Source organism: Oncorhynchus mykiss, chromosome 6 (assembly GCF_057628025.1).
Source record: "Oncorhynchus mykiss isolate SJ-2025 chromosome 6, ASM5762802v1, whole genome shotgun sequence".
Lineage (NCBI taxonomy): Eukaryota > Metazoa > Chordata > Actinopteri > Salmoniformes > Salmonidae > Oncorhynchus > Oncorhynchus mykiss.
In genome coordinates this window covers 18,504,219-18,530,624 of record NC_143027.1, presented here as the reverse complement: position 1 = coordinate 18,530,624, position 26,406 = coordinate 18,504,219, and the positions used below count along the sequence as shown (strand labels likewise).

The 26,406-nt window shown below is 43.9% G+C and overlaps 2 protein-coding genes across 8 annotated transcripts in view; both read left to right on the top strand.

The window, feature by feature from the left end:
* The first annotated feature begins 402 nt into the window (after nt 1-402).
* Nucleotides 403-2,420, top strand: LOC110525109 (C2 calcium-dependent domain-containing protein 4C). The gene has a single exon (XM_036979521.2). It carries the CDS (start codon nt 445-447, stop codon nt 1,720-1,722), a length of 1,278 nt encoding a protein of 425 aa, XP_036835416.1. The 5' UTR covers nt 403-444; the 3' UTR covers nt 1,723-2,420.
* Nucleotides 2,421-18,904: 16,484 nt separating this feature from the next.
* Nucleotides 18,905-26,406, top strand: part of LOC110525386 (intermembrane lipid transfer protein VPS13A) — a 66,906-nt gene continuing 59,404 nt past the window's right edge. For all 7 annotated transcript variants that reach the window (XM_090237111.1, XM_036979520.2, XM_090237110.1 and 4 more), the window contains exons 1-13: nt 18,905-19,753; nt 20,718-20,761; nt 20,867-20,909; nt 21,063-21,158; nt 21,264-21,365; nt 21,606-21,715; nt 21,853-21,912; nt 24,774-24,833; nt 24,950-25,030; nt 25,146-25,203; nt 25,422-25,549; nt 25,864-25,970; nt 26,204-26,375. In XM_090237111.1, the coding sequence (XP_090093237.1) occupies nt 19,654-19,753; nt 20,718-20,761; nt 20,867-20,909; nt 21,063-21,158; nt 21,264-21,365; nt 21,606-21,715; nt 21,853-21,912; nt 24,774-24,833; nt 24,950-25,030; nt 25,146-25,203; nt 25,422-25,549; nt 25,864-25,970; nt 26,204-26,375 (1,161 nt within the window). In that variant the 5' untranslated portion in view covers nt 18,905-19,653. The remainder of the gene's footprint in view (nt 19,754-20,717; nt 20,762-20,866; nt 20,910-21,062; nt 21,159-21,263; nt 21,366-21,605; nt 21,716-21,852; nt 21,913-24,773; nt 24,834-24,949; nt 25,031-25,145; nt 25,204-25,421; nt 25,550-25,863; nt 25,971-26,203; nt 26,376-26,406) is intronic.

Below are 26,406 nucleotides of genomic sequence, written 5' to 3'. Positions count from 1 at the left end.
ACAACTGTGTGTGTGTGTGTCTATGTGTGTGTGCAAATCGTTTCCTGGCTGCGGGTGCAGCAGACTAGTGACGCAGAGAGTGACATTAGCCTTTAAAAACACCTCTCCTCTGCCTCTCTATCACTCATACACACACTCCCATTCATGGAACACAGCACGGAACACTCCCTCCATACCAGTAATTTACAAATCTTTGGACTACACAGGTGAGAAAACATTCATGGTACTGTAAACTCTCTTGATGTCAGAAGTGAATTCTTGCAATGAAACGTGTGTTATTATAGATACCGTGCTATACATGATTTTAGCTTGAGTCGATACACTACATCATGACTTTAGATTTGAGAATGTTCATGAGAATAGTATTCTGGTACCCATTTTGTTTTAACAGGGATAACTAACCAGGACAGCTTGGTCAAGAGTGAACACCTGCTAGCCAGCAGAATGTGGTTCCTGGGAAAGATCCGAGAGAGCATGGAGAACATTCCCCTAGAGCTTGGACGCTACGTGGGAAAGAGTGAGGAGGAGGATCTCTCAGCCAAGGCCAGCCTCTCCAACAAGTTGCACAGTAACATTCTGACTCCGGACAAAATCCCAGAGTTCTGCTTGCCCCCTCGGCTGTGCAGGAGCCTAGCGGCAGCTGAACCCCACACTGTGAGTCAGAGGCTCACCAGTCGAGACTGTGGTGCTGTTGATTTCTCTGTGACTCCGCAAGTTAAACAGATTGAGGAAATGAAGTTGACAAAAGTCAGTGGGGTGGCCTGGAAGGGTAAGAAGCCACTGCCATTCTCCGCAGAGGGCTACGGTTTGGCAGGGATGTATGAGAGTCCAAACACACGGAGGAAAGAGTCGCTGTTTCACTCCAAGAGCACTGGCTACACACTGGACAGGACCCTACCCAGGCCCACCACAAGGGTGGCGATAGAGCAAAACCATTGTAAAGCACCCCCCAGCCATTTGGGGCTTGAACTAGGGCTCTCCTGTAAGAGCCTGTCGGAGTCAGGCAGCACAGAAAGCGATACGCCCTCCTCAAATGACTCCTCCCCTCTGGGCTCTCCCCTGCTCAGCCGCTCTTGCTCTGGCCTCTCACTCTCTATCATCGGGTTAACCGAGGGTCACCCAGGTCTGCAGTCTGCCTTCAGTGGCACTTTGGGACTGGAAGGAGCCCCCTCATGCTCTGCAGTTAACCCCAGAGGACGGAGGGGGGCGATCTCTCCCATTCCCTCCACCTCCCTTATCGAGCCCTGCTTCAGTCCTCCCTTCGTTGTCAACTCCCTGGCGCCCCCTGTCCTGTTCCCGCTGGACGTGCTCCACTGCCAGGAGCGGATGCAGAGAGAACATGTCCTCCCACTGCCGGAGGGCCGCGGCAGAGTCCGCCTCTCGGCCGAGCACACATTGTCGCCCTCTCTTCTGTCCATGGTAGTGCGAGTGAGGGTGGTGTCCGTGGAGGGTCTGAGGGATGAAGGGGACCCCAGAGCCCTCCACTGCTGCCTCAGCCTGAGCTTAAGCCCGGGGAAGCTCCAGAGACAGGACAGCGCCACAATCAGGAACTGCAGGAGCCCCGTGTTCAATGAGGACTTTTTCTTCACTGAGCTGAGCCTGGACAGCCTGGGTGGCTTGCGGCTCCAACTGAAGGTGTTAGACAAGGCTTCCGGGCTCAGACGGGGCACGGTGCTCGGGATCATCATAACTGAACCCTTGGCCCAGCTACTGCCCCTGTGACCAGGGAGGAAATATCTTCTGCTTCAGCCAACCTCTCTATGTGTTATTGTTATGCCCATGGCCAGGACTTTTTCCTGACCATGTCACCTGACCAGGGAAAACACCTAGTACTTGTGGTTATATAGTGTACATAGCCTTAAAATCTCCAACCCCTCTGCTCTAGCAGAATTAGCTTTAGCTACCAGGCCAGTAAGTCCTATCCAGGTCCCTAGCCATGCATAATTATTATTAATCGTGGGAAATGCGCTCTTCAAATGACATTTGATTATTATTATTATTATTATTATTATTATTATAATGCCTTCTGTCTTGTTGTTCCGGTATGCTTCACTTATGTGAATAGTGAGAGCTATGTGAATCTTTAGAGACATAGTATTTGGTTTTGCCAAGCAAATGTTGTCTGCAAAAGTGTGCAAAGCAAATCGTGACAGATCATAGAATGTTTTATGGAGCATAGTTTGTTTGACTGTTGTTCTGTGGTTCACTGCACCATTAGGCTCCGAATCGCTCAAAGGCATCCCTTTCCACATTCTTACAATGTGTACATTGTGTGTGCATTTAAAAATGTTCAAACTTGTTGGAAGGGCTTGACAGTCTGACAGATAGTCATTGACCAGGCAGACAGAGGGCTGGGATGTTATCTTCTACTTTGTGAACCTAACCGTTTATATATAAATAAACATATAATAATACTGGAATTCATTGACAGCAAAATAAGGCTGTCTCCCTTTTTTCACATTTTGTTATGTTTGGTCCAATGACATCAGTCTCTCCATCAATTTAGTGTTCTATTGGAGAAAAATATACAAAAGAAAAAGAACATGTCAGTGTTCTGGCCAGTGCATATCAGAATAGGAAAAGAATATGAAAATGTGAAAACAAAAGTGTGTTGTACTTTATAAGATGGCGCCGACAGAGATGGTCGCCTCGCTTCAGGTCCTTAGGAAACTATGCAGTAATTTGTTTTTTAAAATGTATTATTTCTTACATTGTTAGCCCAGAAATCTCAAGTGTTATTACATCCAGCCGGGAATAACTATTGGATATAAAAGCGACGTCAACTTACCAACATTACAACCAGGAATATGACTTTCCCGAAGCGGATCCTTGGTTCGGACCTCCACTCTGGACATGGGATCTAATCCCAGAGGCCGACCCAAAACAACGCGGTCGCCGCAGGAGAGGCATACGGAGCGGCCTACTGGTCAGACTTAGAAGTCGAGCACACCATCCACAGCTTCAGAGCATATTACTCGCCAATGTCCAATCTCTAGACAACAAAGTGGACAAAATTCGGGCACAAGTTGCCTTCCAGAGAGACATGAGGTTGTAACATTCTCTGTTTCACGGAAACATGGCTCACTCGGGTTATGTTGTCCGAGTCAGTACAGCCACCTGGTTTCTTCATGCATCGAGCCGACAGTGACAAACATATCTCTGGTATAAAGAAGGGCGAGGGTGTACGCCTTATGATTAACGACTCATGGTGTAATCATAACAACATACAGGAACTCAAGTCCTTTTGTTCACCTGGCCTATAATTCCTTACAATCAAATGCTGACCGCATTATCTCCCAAAATAATTCTCTTCGATTATAGTCAGAGCCGTGTATATTTCCCCCCCCCCCCCCCCGAGCAGATACCTCGATGACCCTGAAAGAACTACACTGGACTCTATGTAAACTGGAAACCATATATCCTGAGGCTGCATTTATTGTTGCTGGAGATGTTAACAAAGCTAATCTGAGAACAAGGCTTCCAAAATTCTGTCAGCATTCTGGTAGCATTCTGGACCATTGCTACTCTAACTTCCGCGATGCATACAAAGCCCTCCCCCGCCCTCCCTTCGGGAAATCTGACCATGACTCCATTTTGTTGCTCCCATCCTATAGGCAGAAGCTAAAACAGGAAATGCCCGTGCTCAGGTCTATCCAACGCTGGTCTGACCAATCGGATTCCACGCTTCAAGATTGCTTCGATCACATGGACTGGGATATGTTCCAGGTAGCCTCAGACAATAACATTGACGTACGTATACGCTGACTCGATGAGCGAGTTTATTAGCAAGTGCATCGGAGATGTTGTACCCAATGTGACTATTAAAACCTTCCGTAACCAGAAACCATGGATTGATGGCAGCATTTGCGCAAAACTTAAAGCACGAACCAATGCTTTTAATCATGGCAAGGCGACTGGAAACATGACCGAATACAAACAATGTAGTTATTCCCTCCGCAAGGCAATCAAACAAGTGAAGCGTCTGTAACGGTTTTCTTTAGGTGAAGGAGAGGCGGACCAAAATGCAGCGTGGTGGTTATTCATGATTCTTTAATAAAGAAAACTATACATGAATAAACTAACAAAAACAATAAACGTGAGAAAACCTAAACAGCCTATCTGGTGAACAAACAAACACAGAGACAGGAACAATCACCCACGAAACAACTTAAAGAATATGGCTGCCTAAATATGGTTCCCAATCAGAGACAACGATAAACACCTGCCTCTGATTGAGAACCACTCCAGACAGCCATAGACTTACCTAGAAAACTCTACTAAGCCACAAACCCAATACCTAACAAAAACCCCAAGACAAAACACACCACATAAATAAACCCATGTCACACCCTGGCCTGACCAAAATAATACAGAAAACACAAAATACTAAGACCAGGGTGTGACAGCGTCAGTATAGAAACAATGTAGAGTCGTAATTCAACGGCTCAAACACGAGACATATGTGGCAGTCGATCATGGATTACAAAATGAAAAACAGCCCCGTCGCGGACATCAACGTCTTACTCCCAGACAAATTAAACAACTTCTTAGCTCGCTTTGAGGACAATACAGTGCCACAGACACGGCCCGCTACCAATGCCTGTGGGCTCTCCTTCTCTGTGACCAACGTGAGTAAAACATTTAAACGTGTTAACCCTCGCAAGGCTGCCGGCCCAGATGGCATCCCTAGCCGCTTCCTCAGAGCATGCGCAGACCAGCTAGCTGGTGTGTTTATGGATCCCTATCCCAGTCTGCTGTCCCCACATGCTTCAAGATGGCCAACATTGTTCCTGTTCCCAAGAAACCTAAGGTAACTGAACTAAATGACTATCGCCCCTTAGCACTCACTTCTGTCATCATGAAGTGCTTTGTGAGACTAGTCAAGGATCATATCACGTCCACCCTACCTGATACCCTAGACCCACTCCAATTTTCCAATTTTGCAGTGTGATGACGCAATCGCCATCACACTGCACACTACTCTATCCGATCTGGACAAGAGGAATACCTATGTGAGAATGCTGTTCATCGACTACAGCTCAGCATTTAACACCATAATACCCTCCACCCCGCCCTATGCAACTGGTTCCTGGACATTCTGACAGACCGCACCCAGGTGGGGAAGGTAGGAAACAACATCTCCACTGACCCTCAACACTGGGGTCCCACAAGGGTGCGTTCTCGGCCCTCTCCTATACTCCCCGTTCACCCATGACTGCGTGGCCATGCATGCCTCTAACTCAATAACCAAGTATACAGACGACACTACAGTAGTAGGCTTGATTACCAACAATGACGAGACGGCCTACAGGGAGGAGGTGAGGGCCCTCGGAGTTTGGTGTCAGGAAAATAACCTCTCACTCAACTTCAACAAAACAAAGAAGATGATCGTGACATGGGCACTGGGAAAGCCGACGGGGGGTAAACTCCCCACGAACCGGCAGGGGCGTGGGAGCCTGGTGTGCTGGCTGAGGCATGAACGCCTGTCGATCCCGCTGCGGCGTGAAAGCCCGATGATCCGGCGGAGCATGATGTGGGATGGGAACCTGCTGAGCCAACCGAGGCAAGGAAACCTCTCTAGCTAGCTAGGACGTGGAATTCCGACAAGCTGGCTTAGGCACCCCCAGTTCCATTGGCAGCAGTATCCAAGCCCGACGTCACCAACAAAACAAGAAAACTCATGGGCCGGCTGGGAGAACAAGACCTGACGATCCGGCTGAGGCCCAACGTGGGATGGGCGCCTTCCGAGCCAAGGAAACCTCTCGAGCCAGCTAGGGCGTGGAAGCCCGACGGTCTGGCTAGGCAGCCCCGGTTCTATTGGTGGAGACCCAGGACCGACGTCACCACCAACCGGAATGCCAGTACTCCCCGATGCTTCATGTGATGGCTGCTGCATTCTGTAAGGACCGACGCCAGACAGGAGAAGCAGGTAAGGGGAGTCAGACATTTATTCGGGAACAGACATAGAACAAGACAGGAACAGCGTCAGCACACGGGTAACATGGACATATGACAAACAATGCAGCAGCGGGGAACAGAGCGGAGAACTGACAAATATAGGGGAGGTAATAAACAGGTGATTGAGTGAGTCCAGGTTAGTCCAAAATCGCAGAAGCGTGTGACGAAGGAAGGCAGGTGTGCGTAAATGATGGTGGCAGGAGTACGTAATGCAGGGCAGCCTGGCGCCCTCGAACCCCAGGGGGGGGAAGAGCGGGAGCAGGCGTGACAGGCCATCAGACTGTTAAACAGCCATCACTAACATAGAGAGGCTGCTGCCAACATACAGACTCAAATCTTTGGCCACTTTAAAAAATGGATTTAATAAAAGGTATCACTAGTCACTTTAAATAACGCCACTTTAATAATGTTTACATATCCTACATTACTCATCTCATATGCATATACTATATTCTATACCATCTACTGCATCTTGCCTATGCCGCACGGCCATTGCTCATCCATTTATTTATACAGTGGGACAAAAAAGTATTTAGTCAGCCACCAATTATGCAAGTTCTCCCACTTAAAAAGATGAGAGAGGCCTGTAATTTTCATCATTGGTACACTTCAACTATGACAGACAAAATGAGGAAAAAAATACAGAAAATTACATTGTAGGATTTTTAATGAATTTATTTGCAAATTATGGTGGAAAATAAGTATTTGGTCACCTACAAACAAGCAAGATATCTGGCTCTCACAGACCTGTAACTTCTTCTTTAAGAGGCTCCACTGTCCTCCACTCATTACAAGAATTAATGGCACATGTTTGAACTTGTTATCAGTATAAAAGACACCTGTCCACAACCTCAAACAGTCACACGCCAAACTCCACTATGGCCAAGACCAAAGAGCTGTCAAAGGACACCAGAAACAAAATTGTAGACCTGCACCAGGCTGGGAAGACTGAATCTGCAATAGGTAAGCAGCTTGGTTTGAAGAAATCAACTGTTGGAGCAATTATTAGGTAATGGAAGACATACATGACCACTGATAATCTCCCTCGATCTGGGGCTCCACGCAAGGTCTCACCCCGTGGGGTCAAAATGATCACAAGAACGGTGAGCAAAAATCCCAGAACCACACAGGGGGACCTAGTGAATGACCTGCAGAGAGTTGGGACCAAAGTAACAAAGCCTACCATCAGTAACACACTACGCCACCAGGGACTCAAATCCTGCAGTGCCAGACGTGTCCCCCTGCTTAAGCCAGTACACGTCCAGGCCCGTCTGAAGTTTGCTAGAGAGCATTTGGATGATCCAGAAGAAGATTGGGAGAATGTCATATGGTCAGATGAAACCAAAATATAACTTTTTGGTAAAAACTCAACTCGTCGTGTTTTGGAGGACAAAGAATGCCGAGTTGCATCCAAAGAACACCATACGTACTGTGAAGCATGGGGGTGGAAACATCATGCTTTGGGGCTGTTTTTCTGCAAAGGGACCAGGACGACTGATCAGTGAAAAGGAAAGAATGAATGGGGCCATGTATCGTGAGATTTTGAGTGAAAACCTCCTTCCATCAGCAAGGGCATTGAAGATGAAACGTGGCTGGGTCTTTCAGCATGACAATGATCCCAAACACACCGCCCGGGCAACGAAGGAGTGGCTTCGTAAGAAGCATTTCAAGGTCCTGGAGTGGCCTAGCCAGTCTCCAGATCTCAACCCCATAGAAAATCTTTGGGGGGAGTTGAAAGTCCGTGTTGCCCAGCAACAGCCCCAAAACATCACTGCTCTAGAGGAGATCTGCATGGAGGAATGGGCCAAAATACCAGAAACAGTGTGTGAAAACCTTGTGAAAACCTTGTGAAGACTTACAGAAAACGTTTGACCTCTGTCATTGCCAACAAAGGATATATAACAAAGTATTGAGATAAACTTTTGTTATTGACCAAATACTTATTTTCCACCATCATTTGCAAATAAATTCATTAAAAATCAAACATTATGATTTTCTGGATTTTTTTCCTCATTTTGTCTGTCATAGTTGAAGTGTACCTATGATAAAAAGTACAGGCCTCTCTCATCTTTTTAAGTGGGAGAACTTGCACAATTGGTGGCTGACTAAATACTTTTTTGCCCCACTGTATATGTACAGTGCCTTGCGAAAGTATTCGGCCCCCTTGAACTTTGCGACCTTTTGCCACATTTCAGGCTTCAAACATAAAGATATAAAACTGTATTTTTTTGTGAAGAATCAACAACAAGTGGGACACAATCATGAAGTGGAACGACATTTATTGGATATTTCAAACTTTTTTAACAAATCAAAAACTGAAAAATTGGGCGTGCAAAATTATTCAGCCCCTTTACTTTCAGTGCAGCAAACTCTCTCCAGAAGTTCAGTGAGGATCTCTGAATGATCCAATGTTGACCTAAATGACTAATGATGATAAATACAATCCACCTGTGTGTAATCAAGTCTCCGTATAAATGCACCTGCACTGTGATAGTCTCAGAGGTCCGTCAAAAGCGCAGAGACCATCATGAAGAACAAGGAACACACCAGGCAGGTCCGAGATACTGTTGTGAAGAAGTTTAAAGCCGGATTTGGATACAAAAAGATTTCCCAAGCTTTAAACATCCCAAGGAGCACTGTGCAAGCGATAATATTGATATGGAAGGAGTATCAGACCACTGCAAATCTACCAAGACCTGGCCGTCCCTCTAAACTTTCAGCTCATACAAGGAGAAGACTGATCAGAGATGCAGCCAAGAGGCCCATGATCACTCTGGATGAACTGCAGAGATCTACAGCTGAGGTGGGAGACTCTGTCCATAGGACAACAATCAGTCGTATATTGCACAAATCTGGCCTTTATGGAAGAGTGGCAAGAAGAAAGCCATTTCTTAAAGATATCCATAAAAAGTGTTGTTTAAAGTTTGCTACAAGCCACCTGGGAGACACACCAAACATGGTGGAAGAAGGTGCTCTGGTCAGATGAAACCAAAATTGAACTTTTTGGCAACAATGCAAAACGTTATGTTTGGCGTAAAAGCAACACAGCTGAACACACCATCCCCACTGTCAAACATGGTGGTGGCAGCATCATGGTTTGGGCCTGCTTTTCTTCAGCAGGGACAGGGAAGATGGTTAAAATTGATGGGAAGATGGATGGAGCCAAATACAGGACCATTCTGGAAGAAAACCTGATGGAGTCTGCAAAAGACCTGAGACTGGGACGGAGATTTGTCTTCCAACAGGACAATGATCAAAAATATAAAGCAAAATCTACAATGGAATGGTTCAAAAATAAACATATCCAGGTGTTAGAATGGCCAAGTCAAAGTCCAGACCTGAATCCAATCGAGAATCTGTGGAAAGAACTGAAAACTGCTGTTCACAAATGCTCTCCATCCAACCTCACTGAGCTCGAGCTGTTTTGCAAGGAGGAATGGGAAAAAATGTCACTGTCTCGATGTGCAATACTGATAGAGACATACCCCAAGCGACTTACAGCTGTAATCGCAGCAAAAGGTGGCGCTACAAAGTATTAACTTAAGGGGGCTGAATAATTTTGCACGCCCAATTTTTCAGTTTTTGATTTGTTAAAAAAGTTTGAAATATCCAATAAATGTTGTTCCACTTCATGATTGTGTCCCACTTGTTGTTGATTCTTCACAAAAAAATACAGTTTTATATCTTTATGTTTCAAGCCTGAAATGTGGCAAAAGGTCGCAAAGTTCAAGGGGGCCGAATACTTTCGCCAGGCACTGTACATATCCCTTTACATTTGTGTGTATAAGGTAGTCATTGTAAATATGTTAGATTACTTGTTAGATATTACTGCATTGTCGGAACTAGAATCATAAGCATTTCGCTACACTCACATTAACATCTGCTAACCATGTGTACGTTACCAATAAAATGTGGTTTGATTTGATTTGATAAATCAATGAATTTTAACTAACTGCAATCCAGTGGCAGAGTGGAATCAACACTCCTCCCTCTCGGCCCCTCTGTATCCATCTAACCCATGGAAATCGATCTCCCACCAGGCCTTAAAGCCATCTATTGTTGACTGTGTTGAACCATGTATGTGTGGTGATGGCTGTTGAAACTGGCTGGTAGTAGTACTTTACCACACAAGCACCAAGAACCAAGGAAACTGTAAATTCCACAGACTTCCATGAACACAGGGATCTCTTCTGAATAGACAGTGTCAATGGCCAGATAGTCTCCTACATTGTATTACACATTGTTCACTGCAATGGACTTTGTCTTGGTGACATATTTTGCTCTGATGGCTTCTCCGAATCTGGCACTTAATACTGCATGGTCAGAGTTTGGAAGAGCATGCAGTGGGACGTCTCTTGTGTCCTTACAGTGTGTTGTTTTGTTGCCAAGGCTTTTGTTGGTTTGCTCCAAGCATGGTCCGAGCTGATGTCTTTTAGGCTGGGTCTTCGTTATATTTTTGAAGTTTCCCTGCTGAGAGCCTCTTGAAATATTGGTGTTTCGCTTCAAATCGCATTGTGGATCAAAGGTCCATAGGCAAGTAGCAGGCTAGGGTAGTGGACGAGGTCGTGCATCTTTGGGATGGTCTTCCCTGGAAACAGCTCCTGTAAGAGAGCTTGAAATTCAGGGATTTTTTCTGCCGTATATGGGATCCAGGATCTTCTTAAAACTTGGGCCAAGATTATGTTGGATATCTCTCGAAGCAGGAGGCAGAGATCCTAAGCACTGACGTTTTGTATTTGACTACCAATCATTTGAGGGAGTAAACGGAAAAGTGTACATTTTTCTGATGCACTTCCAGATAGATGGCCATTTTTCCTTGGGGTTCTCTCGGATAGTGGGACAGCTTTAGAAGACACATCTTGTTTGCCATATGACAAGTTCTCAATCTCATAGTTGATCTGGGCCAAAGTAATTTGCCTCTCTTGAACCAGTTGTTGCAGCACTATTCTGAGCACTGTGGGTATGATGCCCTCATGAAGGTCATTTTATTTTACCTTCATTTAATTAGGCAAGTCAGTTAAGAACAAAATCTTATTTTCAATGACAGCCTAGGAGCAGTGGTGTTAACTGCCTTGCTCAGGGGCAGAAATACAGATTTTTACCGTGTCAGGTCAGGGATTTGATCTGGCAACTTTTCGGTCACTAGTCCAACGCTCTAACCACTAGGCTACCTGCAGTCTGGTGGCATACATAACGTCTGGTGGAAACAGATAGGTAATTGGAGATGGCACATGATTCAGAGAAGTAACAGGCTTTTTTGATGCCATACATCGATGCATTGTCTGGATTTTCTTCCACAGCCTGAAAATGGTACTTGTATACTGAACAAAAATATAAACACAACATGCAACAATTTCAAAGATTTTACTGAGTTACAATTCCTATAAGGAATTTTAATTAATTAATTAGGCGCCAATCTAAGGATTTCACATGACTAGGCAGGGGTGCAGCCATGGGTGGGCCACTTGGCAGTCAGGCCCTCCCACTGGTGAGCCAAGCCCAGCCAATCAGAATGAGTTTTTCCCCACAAAAGGGCTTTATTACAGAAAGCAATACTCAGAACCCTCCCCTACCCCCTTCAGATGATCCTGCAGGTGTAGAAGCGTGGAGGTCCTGGGCTGGCATGGTTACACGTGGTTTGTGGTTGTGAGACTGGATGGATGTACTGACAAATTCTTTCAAATGACGTTGGAGGCGGCTTATGGTAAAGAAATTAACATTAAATTATCTGGCAACAGCTCTGGTGGACATTCCTGCAGTCAGCATGCCAAATGCATGCTCCCTCAACTTGAGACATCTGTGTCCTTTTATTGTCCCCAGCACAAGGTGCACCTGTGTAATGATCATACTGTTTAATCAGCTTCTTGATATGCCACACCTGTCAGGTGTGGATGGATTATCTTGGAAAAGAAGAAATGGTCACTAACACAGATTGAAAACAAAGAAAAATAAGCTTTTTGAGCAAATGGAAAGATCTTGTGATTTTTATTTCAGCTCATAAAACACGGGACCAACATTTTACAACAACACTTTACAACTTTATGTTTGCATCGGAAGAGACTGTCACTGGCAAACATGTTTACAGACCCAACAACATTATATAGTATCTATCCCCTTATCATGAAGAAAAGCACATGAGCTAATAATAATATACGAAGTAAGCAAAATAATTAAATAATTCCAACTTTGCCTAAAATAATGACTAATTTATCCGTTATTTTACCAGGTAAGTTGACTGAGAACCCATTCTCATTTGCAGCAACGACCTGGGGAATAGTTACAGGGGAGAGGAGGGGGATGAATGAGCCAATTGTAAACTGGGGATTATTAGGTGACCGTGATGGTTTGATGGCCAGATTGGGAATTTAGCCAGGACACCGGGGTTAACACCCCTACTCTTACGATAAGTGCCATGGGATCTTTAATGACCGCAGAGAGTCAGGACACCCCATCTGAAAGACGGCACCCTACACAGGGCAGTGTCCCCAATCACTGCCCTGGAGCATTGGGATATTTTTTAGACCAAAGGCAAGAGTGCCTCCTACTGGCCCTCCAACACCACTTCCAGCAGCATCTGGTCTCCCATCAGGGACTGACCAGGACCCACGCTGCTTAGCTTCAGAAGCAAGCCAGCAGTGGTATGCAGGGTGGTATGCTAAGATACTTATATGATAGACTATGGCATAAGAGAATGATGAGCGTATCATTTTATTTTATTTAACCTTTTTTTAACTAGGCAAGTCAGTTAAGAACAAATTCTTATTTACAATGACGGTCTACCAAAAGGTAAAAGAAGGCCTCATGCAGGGACGGGGGCTGGGATTCAAAATAAAACATTTAATTGAAATATAGGAGAAAACACACATCATGACAAGATAGACAACACAACACTACATAAAGAGAGACTTAAGACAACAACATAGCATGGCAGCAACACATGAAAACAGAGCATTGTAGCAACACAACATGACAACAACATGGTAGCAACACAACATGGCAGAAGCACAACCTGGTAGCAGCATAAAACATGGTACAAACATTATTGGCGACATACAACAGCACAAAGGGCAAGAAGGTAGAGACAACAATACATCATGTGAAGCAGCCACAACTGTCAGTAAGTATCCATGATTGAGTCTTTGAATGAATAGACAGAGATAAAACTGTCCAGTTTGAGTGTTTTTTGCAGCTTGTTCCAGTCGCTAGCTGCAGCGAACTGAAAAGAGGAGCGACCCAGGGATGTGTGTGGTTTGGGGACCTTTAACAGAATGTGACTGTCAGAACGGGTGTTGTATGTGGAGGATGGGGGCTGCAGTAGATATCTTAGATAGGGGGGAGTGAGGCCTAAGAGGGTTTTATAAATAAGCATCAACCAGTGGGTCTTGCGACGGGTATACAGAGATGACCAGTTTACAGAGGAGTATAGAGTGCAGTGATGTGTCCTATAAGGAGCATTGGTGGTATAAGAGGCCAATTGTTTTGAACACAGCAAAAGTCATGCTGGATTGACAGCATGGCCAATGTATTCAACATTTTCTGGCCCATGGTGTTGCATGTGAATGTTTATTACTTTAAGCTAGAAAAAGACACCCTTTCAGACAGATGTTTTAAAATCTTAAACCTAGTCTTGGACCACACACCCTCTCCACCGAATAGCAGGCAGGGGAAGCAAAATAGTGATAGCTTTGCGACGCTCGCAGTTAGCCACTGATTCCATCCAAACCACTCATTGTTAAATTTGCAATTTGTTTTTATCTTCATAAGACAAGGATTTGCCCGTAGTTTGTCGCTGTGATTCACAATGTGATTGTCTAGCCTGTTAGCTAAACATTTGAACGTATGATGTTGACATGATCAGTCCAATCAAAGCTATGGTAGATAACGTGATTTGACGTAATTTTGTCAGAGGCCAATGACCTTGAGTCTTCTTGGACGGGCACTTCTAATGTAAATCTATGGTAGCAACCAAGGGAGCTTGAACTGCCAGTTTCTGCTCTTCTTTCTTTTACAACCCGGAGAAAAAGCGCAACACACAGCGACCGCATCTGCAGACAGCAGCACCATGCGGGTCCTATAATAATAGCTTTGCCTTCACACAGCCTGTCCGCCTGCTCTGTGGTGTCCTTGTGGTCCTAAATCCAGTCGACTGAAACAGCCAAACAGCCTACCCAACAGCACTGAGGCGTCCGCATGGTCTTAAAGCACATTGATGCTGCCTTTGTATCACAGTGCGATTATAAAACTGGGCGGGACACAAATTACGTTTTAGAATGTGGGGGGGATCATGCCCCCCCTCCCCATTCCCAGTCAAAGTTGCGCCCCTGGGTTCGAGGGACATTTATTTTACTTTTACCCTTTTTTCTCCCCAATTTCATGGTATCCAATTGGTAGTTACAGTCTTGTCTCATCTCTGAAACTCCCATATGGACTCGGGAGAGGCGAAGATCGAGAGCCATGCGTCCTCCGAAACACGACCCAACCAAGCTACACTGCTTTCTTGACACAATACCCACTTAACCCGGAAGCCAGCCACACCAATGTGTCAGAGGAAACACCCTACACCTGGCGACCGTGTCAGCGTGCATACGCCCGGCCTGCCACAGGAGTCGCTAGAGCGCAATAGAACAAGGACATCCCTGCCGGCCAAACCCTCCCCTAACCCTGATTATGCTTTACCAATTGTGCGTCGCCCGATGGGTCTCCCGGTCACGGCCGACTCTAACCAGGATCTCTAGTGGCGCAGTGCCATAGACCACTGCGCCACTCGGGAGGCCCCCGAGGCACATAAATAGGGAAAATGGTAAAATATAGAAATAACAAGCAATGCTTATTAAGGGTTAAAGGTTTAAATGTGCTTGTTTGAACCATGTTAACAGTAACAAAGAAACTTGAATATACAAACACTCATTCAGATAAACCAGAGAAGAAGAGGCTAAGCGAGAGGGATAACTGGGTCAAAAATCTGTCTTCTGCAGCAGGTGGTGTTTTTTCCACTCACCAAGTGAGGAGATTTGTATGCTTATTTTGGCGTATTTGCTATGTGTGGCTCATTTAGTATATATCGAATAGAAGTTTCGTATCGCCTTAGGTTGTTACAAGTGTACTGATATAAGTAGGACACTTGACATCCCCGGCAACTTTGAGAGAAAAAAAACCTTTCAATCAGATAAAAACCTTGTGACCCATTCAAAAGTGTCACACAAGCATGAAGATGTCATGCACCAGGGCAGGGTTGCCAGGATTTGCTACATTTTCCAGACAATGACCACTCAAATCCCGCCCAAAAGAACTGACACCTATGCCAAATTGATACAAATGTCACAGCAAGAGGAGTTTCCATATTTATACAATAAACGATTTTTTCCATAATTTTATCGAGCCAATTAAAAAGGAATATCGTAGTAACTTGTTACGACGTTATAAGCAAAATTCGGTTTTCCTCAAAATAATAATTATTGCGAGCTATGATATGATGTAATAAAGGAATTTGAATATGTCGCAAGAGAAAAGATCATTTGCACTTGATAAACTTGCCATATAATTTTCCATCAATGAATCTCGTTTGACTGCTATGATTAAGCAATAAGGCACAAGGGGGTATGGTATATGGCCAATATACCATGGCTAAGGGCTGCTCTTATGCATGACGCAACACGGAGTGCCTGGATACAGCTGTTATATTGGCTGTTTATTGGTATATTGGCCATATATCAAAAACACCCAGAGTGCCTTATTGCTTTTATAAACTGGTTACCAACGTAATTAGAACAGAAAAAAAATGTAATGTCATACCCATGGTATATGGTGTGATATACCACGGCTTTCAGCCAATCAGCATTCAGGGCTCGAACCTGGTTTATGATTGAGCAATAAGGCCCAAGGAGGTGTGGTATATGGCTAATATACCACGGCTAAGGGCTGTTCTTATGCACAATGCAACACAGAGTGCCTGGACACAGCCCTTAGCCGTGGTATATTGGCCATATATCAAAAACCACCCAAGGTAACCTGGCTACAGGTTATCTACAAGTCTCTGCTAGGTAGTGCCCCGCCCTATCTCAGCTCCCTGGTCACCATAGCAGCACCCACTCGTAGCACACGCTCCAGCAGGTATATCTCACTGATCACCCCCAAAGCCAATTCCTACTTTGGTCGCCTTTCCTTCGAGTTCTCTGCTGCCACTGACTGGAACGAACTGCAAAAATCACTGAAGCTGGAGATTCCCATCTCCCTCACCAGCTGTCAGAGCAGCTCACAGATCACTGCACCTGTTCATAGCCCATCTATCTACCTCATTCCCATACTGTATTTATTTATTTATTTTGCTCCTTTTGCACCACAGTATCTCTACTTGCACATCCATCGTTTGCACATCTACCATTCCAGTGTTTAATTGCCATATTGTAATTACTTCGCCACCATGGCCTATTTATTGCCTTAACTCCCTTATTTGCACTCACTGTATATAGACTTTGTTTTCTTTTTGTTCTACTGTATTATTGAATGTATGTTTTGTACATTCCATGTGTAACTCTGTGTTGTTGTATGTGTCGAACTGCTATGCTTTATCTTGGCCAGGTCGCAGTTGCAAATGAGAACTTGTTCTCAACTAGCTTACCTGGTTATATAAAGGTGAAAAAAAATGCTATTATAAACAAAATCGTTAAGAATAATATAAAACCAGTCTGCACACCACCAAGGTGAATTAGTTTAGTCTTGACTCTTGGTTGACAGTATTGGGGGATGGGTAATTGACGCTCGAGAGCCAAATCAACACTAATTTGTTTCTATTTGTCTTTGTTACTTATTTTTGATATTTATGAGTCTTATTTTTGTATATATTTTTATATTTACATAGTTTTAAATGTTATGATTATTTATTTGTGTTGTTCCAAATGTCTGAATAAACTTTATAGTTTTTTTTGTTGGCGGGGCGCTGAAGGGAGCCATACAAGCTAGAACTGCTATTGCTTTGACTCCATTATTTCTTGATGTGCATCAGTTCTAGGCTGCGTTTCAAACTAAAAGTAGACAGCCGTCGGCCATAAACTATCAGCCCTTGAATGACGTTTTACGTTGTCACATCCGAGTGTACGTTAAACGTAGACAGCCGTCGGCCATAAACTGTCAGCCCTTGAATGACGTTTTACCTCGTCACATCCGAGTGTACTTTAAATCTCCGAGTGATGATTGGAGAGGCAACGTCCTTGGTTGAAATCTTGAAGTTGAGCTTAAAAACAACCATCCTAAAGTTATTAATGTACCTAGTAAGCTAAAGTATTTAGCTAGCACTCCTGTCAGGTAGCTAGCTACAGTTACCCATAGCTGGCTAGCTAGTTATATAGTTTGGTAATTTATTCCAATACATTTCAGAATTGCAAAAAATATATTTATGAATCTAGCAACGTTTTATAGGCTCCTCACTACGAGACTAAGCCAATTTGCTAACGCTAAAATCAATGTACATATATATATATATATTTGCAAGCTAGCTTCATACTTTTTTCTAACATGCCTAAAATGCAGCCTTGTTTATTGAATTTGACACTTCGTGGCCACCAGAGTTTGACATGTGACTATAGTTTGCATTGAATTGTGGGTCATATTAACCCGTTGAGGGGATAAAATAATGTGTTTGGAATGCAGCCCTAGTGTATTCATATGTTTTGCGAAAATGGGTTGGAAATAGGTGTCTCCATAACGACCATCTAAATGTACTTATTATTATTTGTATTTATTGCAGAAAAAACAGTATACAAACGAATCTAAATAGCCTATGTACAACTTGGTAAAAAGTTGTCAGGACGTGCGCTGCTCCCTCTTCTCTCGCTCACATGACTCAGCCAATAGCTGTAGTGCTCTCTCAACACACACCCCTCCGTCCCTCCCCAACACTCACTCCCTCCCTCATCAACAACCTGCCTCTGCCAGACAGTAAGCAACAGGTCACAGTGAATATATATAAATATATATTTGTTAAGAAAAATGCCATGGCGGCCGCAGTGCAACTTACTAATAGCCCAAAAAACGTAACCAATACATTTTCACGAGCGACATCGTCTTCAAAGTAGCCCAATTCGCGAGAAAACAGCAAATGTGCAACACTGCTTGAGAGGAACCAATGGGATAATCGAGGTGGGGCACATGCAGGAATGCCCAAACACAGGAACGCCCCAAATTGCGGGCTGCAGTTGCACACTATTGGCCTTTTATTTTCTATATGCCATAGACTATGGTGACTCCTATTGTTGGGAGTCGAAAGTAGTCAACTCCTGTGGTTAGAGTTGAAATAGGCGACTCTTGCTTGACGCGAAAGCACGCTGAAACGGATGCGGACACGCCACCCCATTACAGTCCTACTAGGAAGACTACATGTGCGTTCTAGAGGACTGACATGAGCATGCCCATTTAGTCATCAATTTAGCCTATAAAAGGCCTATTTTTTTTGAATATAGAAGGTAATGTTTAGGAACTAGAATATTGCAGTAATATTTATGCTGTGTGCAGCCTTGACGGATCACGCTGGTACTGTGTTGATACACCTATTCTTCCCCCCCATCCTGCTGATTTGAGCTGCTGAACCATATTTGCACTTGAGATGCGTTTAAGTGAATTTACCATTTCCAAAAAGTTTAGCGGGGATGTCCTGCTTTGACAGCTCTCAAACCCTGTTCATGGAGCGCTTCCATCCTTTAGGTTCACTCCAACCTTAATCTAGGGCATCTGATTCAATAATTAGCTGGTTGATCAAAATAATCTGGTTGGAGCGAAACCTTACTGAATGCATCTTCCGCAATTAACCCACCCCCTCTGAATCAGAGAGGTGTGGGGCTGCCATAATCGAGATCCACGTCTACGGCGCTCGGGGAACAGAGGGTTAACTGCCTTGCTAAGGGGCAGAACGACATATTTTTACCTTGTCAGCTCGGGGATTCGATCCAACGACCTTTCGGTTACTGGCCCAACGCTCTAGGCTACCTGCCGCCCACAGTACATCAACAGCCTACCAGGGTTTCGTTAAATAATCTATAAACACAATACGTTTTACTGCACATTTAGGCCTAATTAAACATGAATTTGGCGATGTTTAATTTCAATTCACTGTCACTATGACGAATAGTTTAATCATACTCATTGGTAGCTTAATATATACTTTAAAATACTGTAGGTGAATTTACAAGGCACTGTGAGATACAGATTACCAAAATATAGTTTATGCGACTTCCGACAGTCTGTCTGCCTGACCCCATCCTCTCTCCCTCGCCTGCTCTTCCATTTTAATATACACCATTGCGATAGCCAACGCTATATATTTTGATTACCGATGCACGGTTCTGACTTTCTGCCTGGTGGTCGACATGTCTATGCCTGGCTGTGCCTCTGCCGTCTCTCCCTCTCTTTCTTGGCTGTGTATTGCACCCCCATAGCTGTGAAAGATGCGAGAGTTTGTTCTCGAAGTAAAAATACTGAACCTTAGGAGTCTATTCATAGTGGAATCGAAGCTTGACAACTAGAAATGGGAGTCGACTGGCAAGGAATCGATTATTTTGGATTCGACTCCCCACCACTACTCTACTGACGCAACCAAATGCTTGAGAAACAGGACTAGGCGCGACAGGTAGCTAGCTAGCTAGTCAAGAGAAACTTAATGTAAACAACTTAACATGGTGACCGAGAGGTGAACGACATAGCAACATGGTCTTCGAAAGCGTGGTGGTAGATGTCCTAAACAGGTTTCTGGGGGACTATGTTGTGAACCTTGACACCTCACAACTCAAGCTCGGGATTTGGGGAGGTAACGTTACTTTGACGATTAAGTGTTATGGTTTGCAAGACAACGGGCACACTATTTTCACGGCACTTAAATACGAAGTGATTTTGGATAGCCCTGGTCTATTTCCTAACCTGCTACGAAAAAGTCACTTCGGTAACGTTACTAGTATCGAAGTGCCGTGAAAAGAGTGTTTCCCAGAGTAATACATGGCTGGTTTGCTGAGGGAAAGTACTGCTACTATGCTTGCTTGTTAAGGTTTTGTTGGCAACTGGCTAGCTATTATGGGGTTTTATTTGCTAACTAGGTAGCTACGTTTGCTAGCCTACATCGGTCAACTAGCCCAGGTAGCCATCTTCACAGGTTTGCTCGGAAGCCCTACCCCCAAAAAGCCAACGTTTTTTGTTTGGCTGGAGTCCAAGTGTGGTCACGCCCGTTTCTTATTATTTGTCTTCTTCTATGGTATAATTGCGTTCGCAACTATTAGAAGTGCATTCCGCCACTTACTGTGCGGGTGGATAATAAGGATCCCAAAAAGGAACACATTCGAGTAAAAATAAATAGACAAACTATAAACATTTATTTTTTTTTTTAATCTACCTGCTTTTCTGTAAAAACCTCATTCTAATCAGGTCCCAATACAGGCTCAGAAGCCTGAGGGCCTCCACATAGGAGAATCGTTATGCAGCCCTGATCTTTGACACCTCGACCTCATTCACCCTAACAGGGCACTCAAGGCAGTTCGGAGTATGATCCCCACCACAGTTGCAACATTTTCCATTCACAGATTATTCAATATCATACTTCTCCCATCTGCAAACATTTGACACGTGGCCAATTTTGCATATTTTGTATATTGATTTTTATCAGCTCTTCAACCAAAGCCTAATATTATCTGAGTGAGCAAGTAACACAACAATTACATACTTATTTAATTTATTTCATAAACAAAGTTATGCAACACCCAATATGCTTTTTTCCCCCCTAGGTGATGCTGTGCTCAGAAATCTTGAAATAAAGGAAAATGCCTTGGTAGGTTTTACATGAATGGCTAGGCCTACTGCTAAACATATCAGTTGTTAATTATGTAGGTACATTGACATTATATTGTGCTGAATATTTTTGTTCTTGTTTCAGAGTCAACTTGACATTCCTTTTAAAGTAAGAGCCGGACATATAGGTAAGATTTGTACGATGACTCTCAACCCAACACCTACCGTATAACCCTATGACATTTACTATAGTGCCTCCCTCCTACTCCCTCTTTCTCACTCTTCAAACTCTTTCTATTTGTTCTCTCCCTCTGCTGTGTTTGTGTGTGTGGTTCTGTCAGGACGTTTGGAGCTGAAGATTCCATGGAAGAATCTGTACACCCAGTCAGTGGAAGCTACACTGGATGGAGTTTACCTGCTCATCGTGCCCACAGCCAGTGAGAACCTGACCGTATCACCGATATGCATGAACCCTAGCTGTAGTGTGTGTGCATGTGTCTTTGCTTTTGTTAATGGGTAGCCTATGTCTTTGCATGTTTCAGGTATAAAGTATGATGCAGAGAAGGAGGAGAAACAGCTTCAGGAGGCTCGTCAGAGGGAGCTGCAGAGGATCGAAGAGACCAAACAGAAAGCAGCGGAACAAGGTCAGAGTTCATGTGTCTGTCTGTTTTTGGCAGTTAGTTACAGTATTATACATTTTGAGTCTTTGTAAGTTATGTATAGCTTCAAAATGTTTAAAACCGTCATGTGCATCTCAGACTGTCAGTCAGTGTTTACATTTCCCCAGATGCACCCCTTGGCGGGGCTGCCTTTGGGTTAAAACACAGACTCAGGACTGTGACTTTAATGCATGTGTTCTTATATCATGTTCATTGGTGTCACAGAAAACCCCGCACTTGAGAAACAAGACACCTTTGTGGAGAAACTGGTGACACAGGTGATCAAGAACCTTCAGGTGAAGATCTCCAACATCCACATCCGCTATGAGGATGACGTGAGTATTCTGCCTAGTGTACTACAGTAGTACTACACTAGTTCTACAGTACTAGAACTATGTATATTACTACTGTGTTGCATTACTGTAAGTTTCTTTCTTTCTCCTCTCATCTCTTTCTCTCTTCTCTTTCTCAGGTCACCAATCCCAAATGCCCATTATCATTTGGAATGTCTCTACAGAACCTCAGCCTTCAGGTAATGTGTGTGTCGCCTTCTCATGAAGGAAACAAATGATAAAATGTGATATTGGTTTCCTTACCCTGTAAGCCACATATGTCAGAGTCAAGGCCCGCGGGCCACATCCGGCCCGCAAGAAGGTTTTTTACGGCCCCTGGGATGATCTTGATTTATTATTAGAACCGGCCCGCAGCAAGCCGGCAGCCCGCAGATCTTTTACACGCACCAATACTACATTTCCCACAATGCAAAGGTGACGCACCGAGCAGTAGGCTGCTTCATTTCAATATTTATTGGCACAGCAGTCGTCAGCATCACAGTAAAATTAACTTTCAGATACCCATCAAAAATGGCAAAACGGAAGGTGGATACTGAGAACCGGGGGTTTCAAACAAGGTGGGAGTCGGAGTATATGTTCACGAAGGTAGCTGGAAAACCTGTGTGTCTTCTGTGTGGAGAAAGTGTGGCGGTACTGAAAGAGTATAATCTGAGACGACATTATGAAACGAAACACGCGGACAAAAACAAGAATATGGACATGGAACAAAGGCTACAAAAGGCAGAGGAATTAAAACGAGGCCTCAAATCTCGACAGGCTCTGTTCAAAAAAGCCAAATCACAAGGCCAGGCTGCTGTCAAGGCCAGTTTTATTTTGGCAGAAGAGATCGCTAAATCAGCCCGGCCATTTACGGAGGGGGATTTCATCAAAAACTGCATGATTAAAGTTTGTGACGAAGTTTGCCCAGAAAAAAGGCAACTCTTTTTAAATGTGAGTCTGAGCAGAAACACCATTGCCGAGAGAGTAGACCAGTTGTCCATCAATCTAAAAGAGCAGCTTGTGAAAAAGGGAAAAGATTTTATTGCATATTCCTTGGCTGTGGATGAGAGCACCGACATTTCTGACATTGCCCAGTTGTCAATTTTCATCCGCGGAGTGGACTCCAGCCTAAGCGTGACAGAGGAGTTTTTGGCTTTACGTCCTATGCATGGCACAACTACGGGGCATGATTTGTATGAAGAGGTGTCAAGATGTGTAAATGAGATGGAGCTGCCTTGGGAAAAACTCGTGGGTTTGACAACCGACGGAGCACCTGCGATGTGTGGACACAGGAGCGGACTGGTGGCGAAGATACGGGAAAAGATGCAAGAGGAAAACGCGACAGGTGAGCTGACAGCTTATCATTGTATCATACACCAGGAAGCGTTGTGCGGTAAAGCCTTGAAAATGGAGCATGTAATGAGCATCATCACGCGCACAGTTAACTTTATCAGAGCCAAAGGTTTGAATCACCGCCAGTTCAAGGCATTTCTGACGGAGTTAGAAACGGAGCATGGTGATTTGCCTTATCACACAGAGGTGCGATGGCTAAGCCAGGGAAAGGTGCTTCAAAGATGTTTCGAGCTTCGTGAGGAGATTTGTCTATTCTTGGACAGCAAAGGGAAAGACACAACACAACTCCGAGACGAAATGTTTCTGTGTGAAATGGCTTTTCTGTGTGACATTACGAGTCATCTGAATGCAATAAACTTGCAGCTGCAGGGTCGGGATCGTGTCATCTCTGATATGTACAGTACAGTGAAGGCATTTAAAACCAAACTGACTCTGTGGGAGACGCAGATGCGGAAAGAAAATTTGAGCCACTTTCCCAGCTGCCAGACCATGAAAGAGAAGCTCTCTACCAGTGCGTTCCCGAGCACACAGTTGGCTGATAAAATAGGTATGCTTACCACTGACTTTCGACGCCGATTTGCTGACTTTGAAGCACAAAAAAGCAGGTTGGAACTGCTCGGTAACCCATTTGCTGTTGACGTGGAAAGCTCACCACCAAACCTCCAAATGGAGTTGATTGACCTCCAATGCAATGATGCACTGAGGGAAAAATATGCGGCAGTGGGTGCTGCGGAGTTTGCCCGTTTCCTCCCCGGCACAATGCCCCAGCTGCGCATCCAGGCTGCTCAAACGTTGTCTATGTTTGGCAGCACATACCTGTGTGAACAACTGTTTTCTTTGATGAACCTGAACAAAACATCACACAGAAGTCGACTTACTGCTGAACACCTCCACTCAATTCTGAGGATTTCTTCAGCTCAGAGCCTTACCCCGAACATTGATGAACTTGTGGAAAAGATGGGACACCACCAAGTATCACCCTCAACCTCAAACAAGTGAACATTACTGTGCAATCACATATTTAGAGTTTTTACTCAGTTCAAGTTTAAAAGTTAAAATTTAATATTTGTTTTCACTGCATGTTACTTCTCCTTAAACAAAGTGTTGTTTTTGATTAATAGATTTTTGCACTTTATTTTTTTGTATTTCAATCCAATTATATTTTAAAAATATTTCAGTTGAGTGGATGATAGAAAATTGCTATTATTGTTTTTTCTTTGAAGTAAATTTAGCCCACTTTTGCTAAAATAGAAAATATAGTCTACTGATGGTGCCTTGAATACCGGTTTCTTTCATTTAATGTTCATGTTATGGGGATATTTATATAAAGGAAATTTGTCTTTTGTGTCTGTTGAAAATTAAAGATTACTGACAGAGCCATAAGAAAATATTGCTTTATTTATCTGATCATATTGTAATATATTTGTTAGGTTTTCAGTAGGTTCAATTAGGTTCACTAGACTATATGCGTCATTTAAAAATTTTTCAATGAACATTCGAACAGTCCGGCCCTCGTCTTGTAGCTGATTTTTTTATTTGGCCCTCCGTCCATTTGACTTTGACACCCCTGCTGTAAGCAGTCTATGGACAAGGTATGACAGCAATCCATGCTTTGGTTTTGTTGTGGTCAGAGTTATGGTCTATTTGTGGTCTGATGCTGAAACAGTATCACGTAACTTCTCAACCCCAAAACTGTGTTACCCCACAGACCGCAGATGAGAACTGGAAACCTTGTCTTCTGAATGAGAAAGCCAAGCTGTTTTTCAAGGTAGAGTATTCTTTACAGCAATGGTTATTCTATAGATGAGTTTTACATACATTATGACACTATTATACTGTCAACAGCATTCTAAGCTGTTTTCTGTTGTGCTTTTTCCTCCTCAGCTTGTCCAGTTGGACAATCTCTTTGCCTACTGGAACGTGAACTCAATTCTGTACTCCAATCACATGCCAGATGAGGCCCTGGTGAGTGACCGTGTCATCATTCAGCACCGTTGCTGAGCGGTGAGTCTCTTAAGTGAGAGTGATGTCTATCTATGATGTCTAATTAAGTGTCTCTTCCTGTCTGTCGTTTCCACAGCGATGCCTCCAGAACAGCATGGATATCTACAGTTCCACCCCCATGAAACACGATTTCAGTGAGTGTTGCCTAGTCGATACAGGGGTGTGACATCATTCATCGTCTGGATCAGTCTTGGTATTCATGTTGCCATCCACCTGATACAGGGAATCAAATCAGTCATTTGAGTGTATTGTAATTGAATACTTTTTCTCATTATTTAAACCCACTGTTGAATTGTTGTTTAATTCGGTATCATATCCTTATTAACCTAATTTTCCTGTTCAATGCTGGCAGTTTTTCGTCCGATAACGGCCAATGCGAAGCTGAGCATGAACCCCCGGTCAGACGTAAACTTCTCTTCACCCAAGGTAGACTTGGTAGTCAACCTGAGAGAGGTGGCCGTGGAGCTGAACAGGCCACAGGTGAGACGGGAAAGAGGCCATGAAAGAGAGGGCGAGAAAGGGCTACATTTTCTTCAAGCAAAAGAGCACATTTGCCCCCCAAAATACTGTAAAACTCATTAGAATCTGCATTGTGACTTCAACTATGTGCATAATAAGGACGGTGGCTATTATTTAACCACAGTGAAGGACACTGATACATGCAATTTCCACAATTTTGCTATCCTGTCTATTTGAAATGTTACAGTATTTTTACCAATATAAAATCGGGTTTATTATTTCCCTCTCTGTCTTCTTCGTTGACCCCTGAACTCTGACCCTTTCCCTCTCTGCAGTATATCAGCATTCTGGAGCTCCTGGGCTCGGTGGATATGATGTCACGCAACCTGCCATACAGGAAATACCGGCCGCAATTCCACGTGCACACCAACGCCTACATATGGTCAACACTCACTCTTTTGTTTCTTATACAAAAAAATACTTAAACCCTTTTCTCTTGATGTATTGATGACAATTGTGGTTATTGTTAATGTTTAGGCAGTGAATGATAATTGTGTCATGTTGCATGCCACCCAGTATAAGATTATTAGACACATTTTTCCAATCAATTGAGTTACAGTGATGAACACAGACTAGGCCCATTGTGACTGTCACTCTGCTTGTGTTTTCATCTAGGTGGCAGTATGTGATTATGGGCATCATGGAGGTGGACGTGAAGCCACGGCTGCACATGTGGTCGTGGCAGCGCATCCACCGCCACCGGCAGACAGTCAAGTGTTACAGAGCGCTCTACAAGTCCAAGATCACCAACAAGAAGCCCACTGAGAAGCTGCTCAGGGAAGTGGAGGTGTGTGGAGATCAGGGTCATGTTCATTAGG

What these genes read in the sequence shown, in the direction of transcription:
- LOC110525109 (XM_036979521.2), top strand. Translation starts at nt 445, where the DNA reads ATGTGGTTCCTGGGAAAGATCCGAGAGAGCATGGAGAACATTCCCCTA.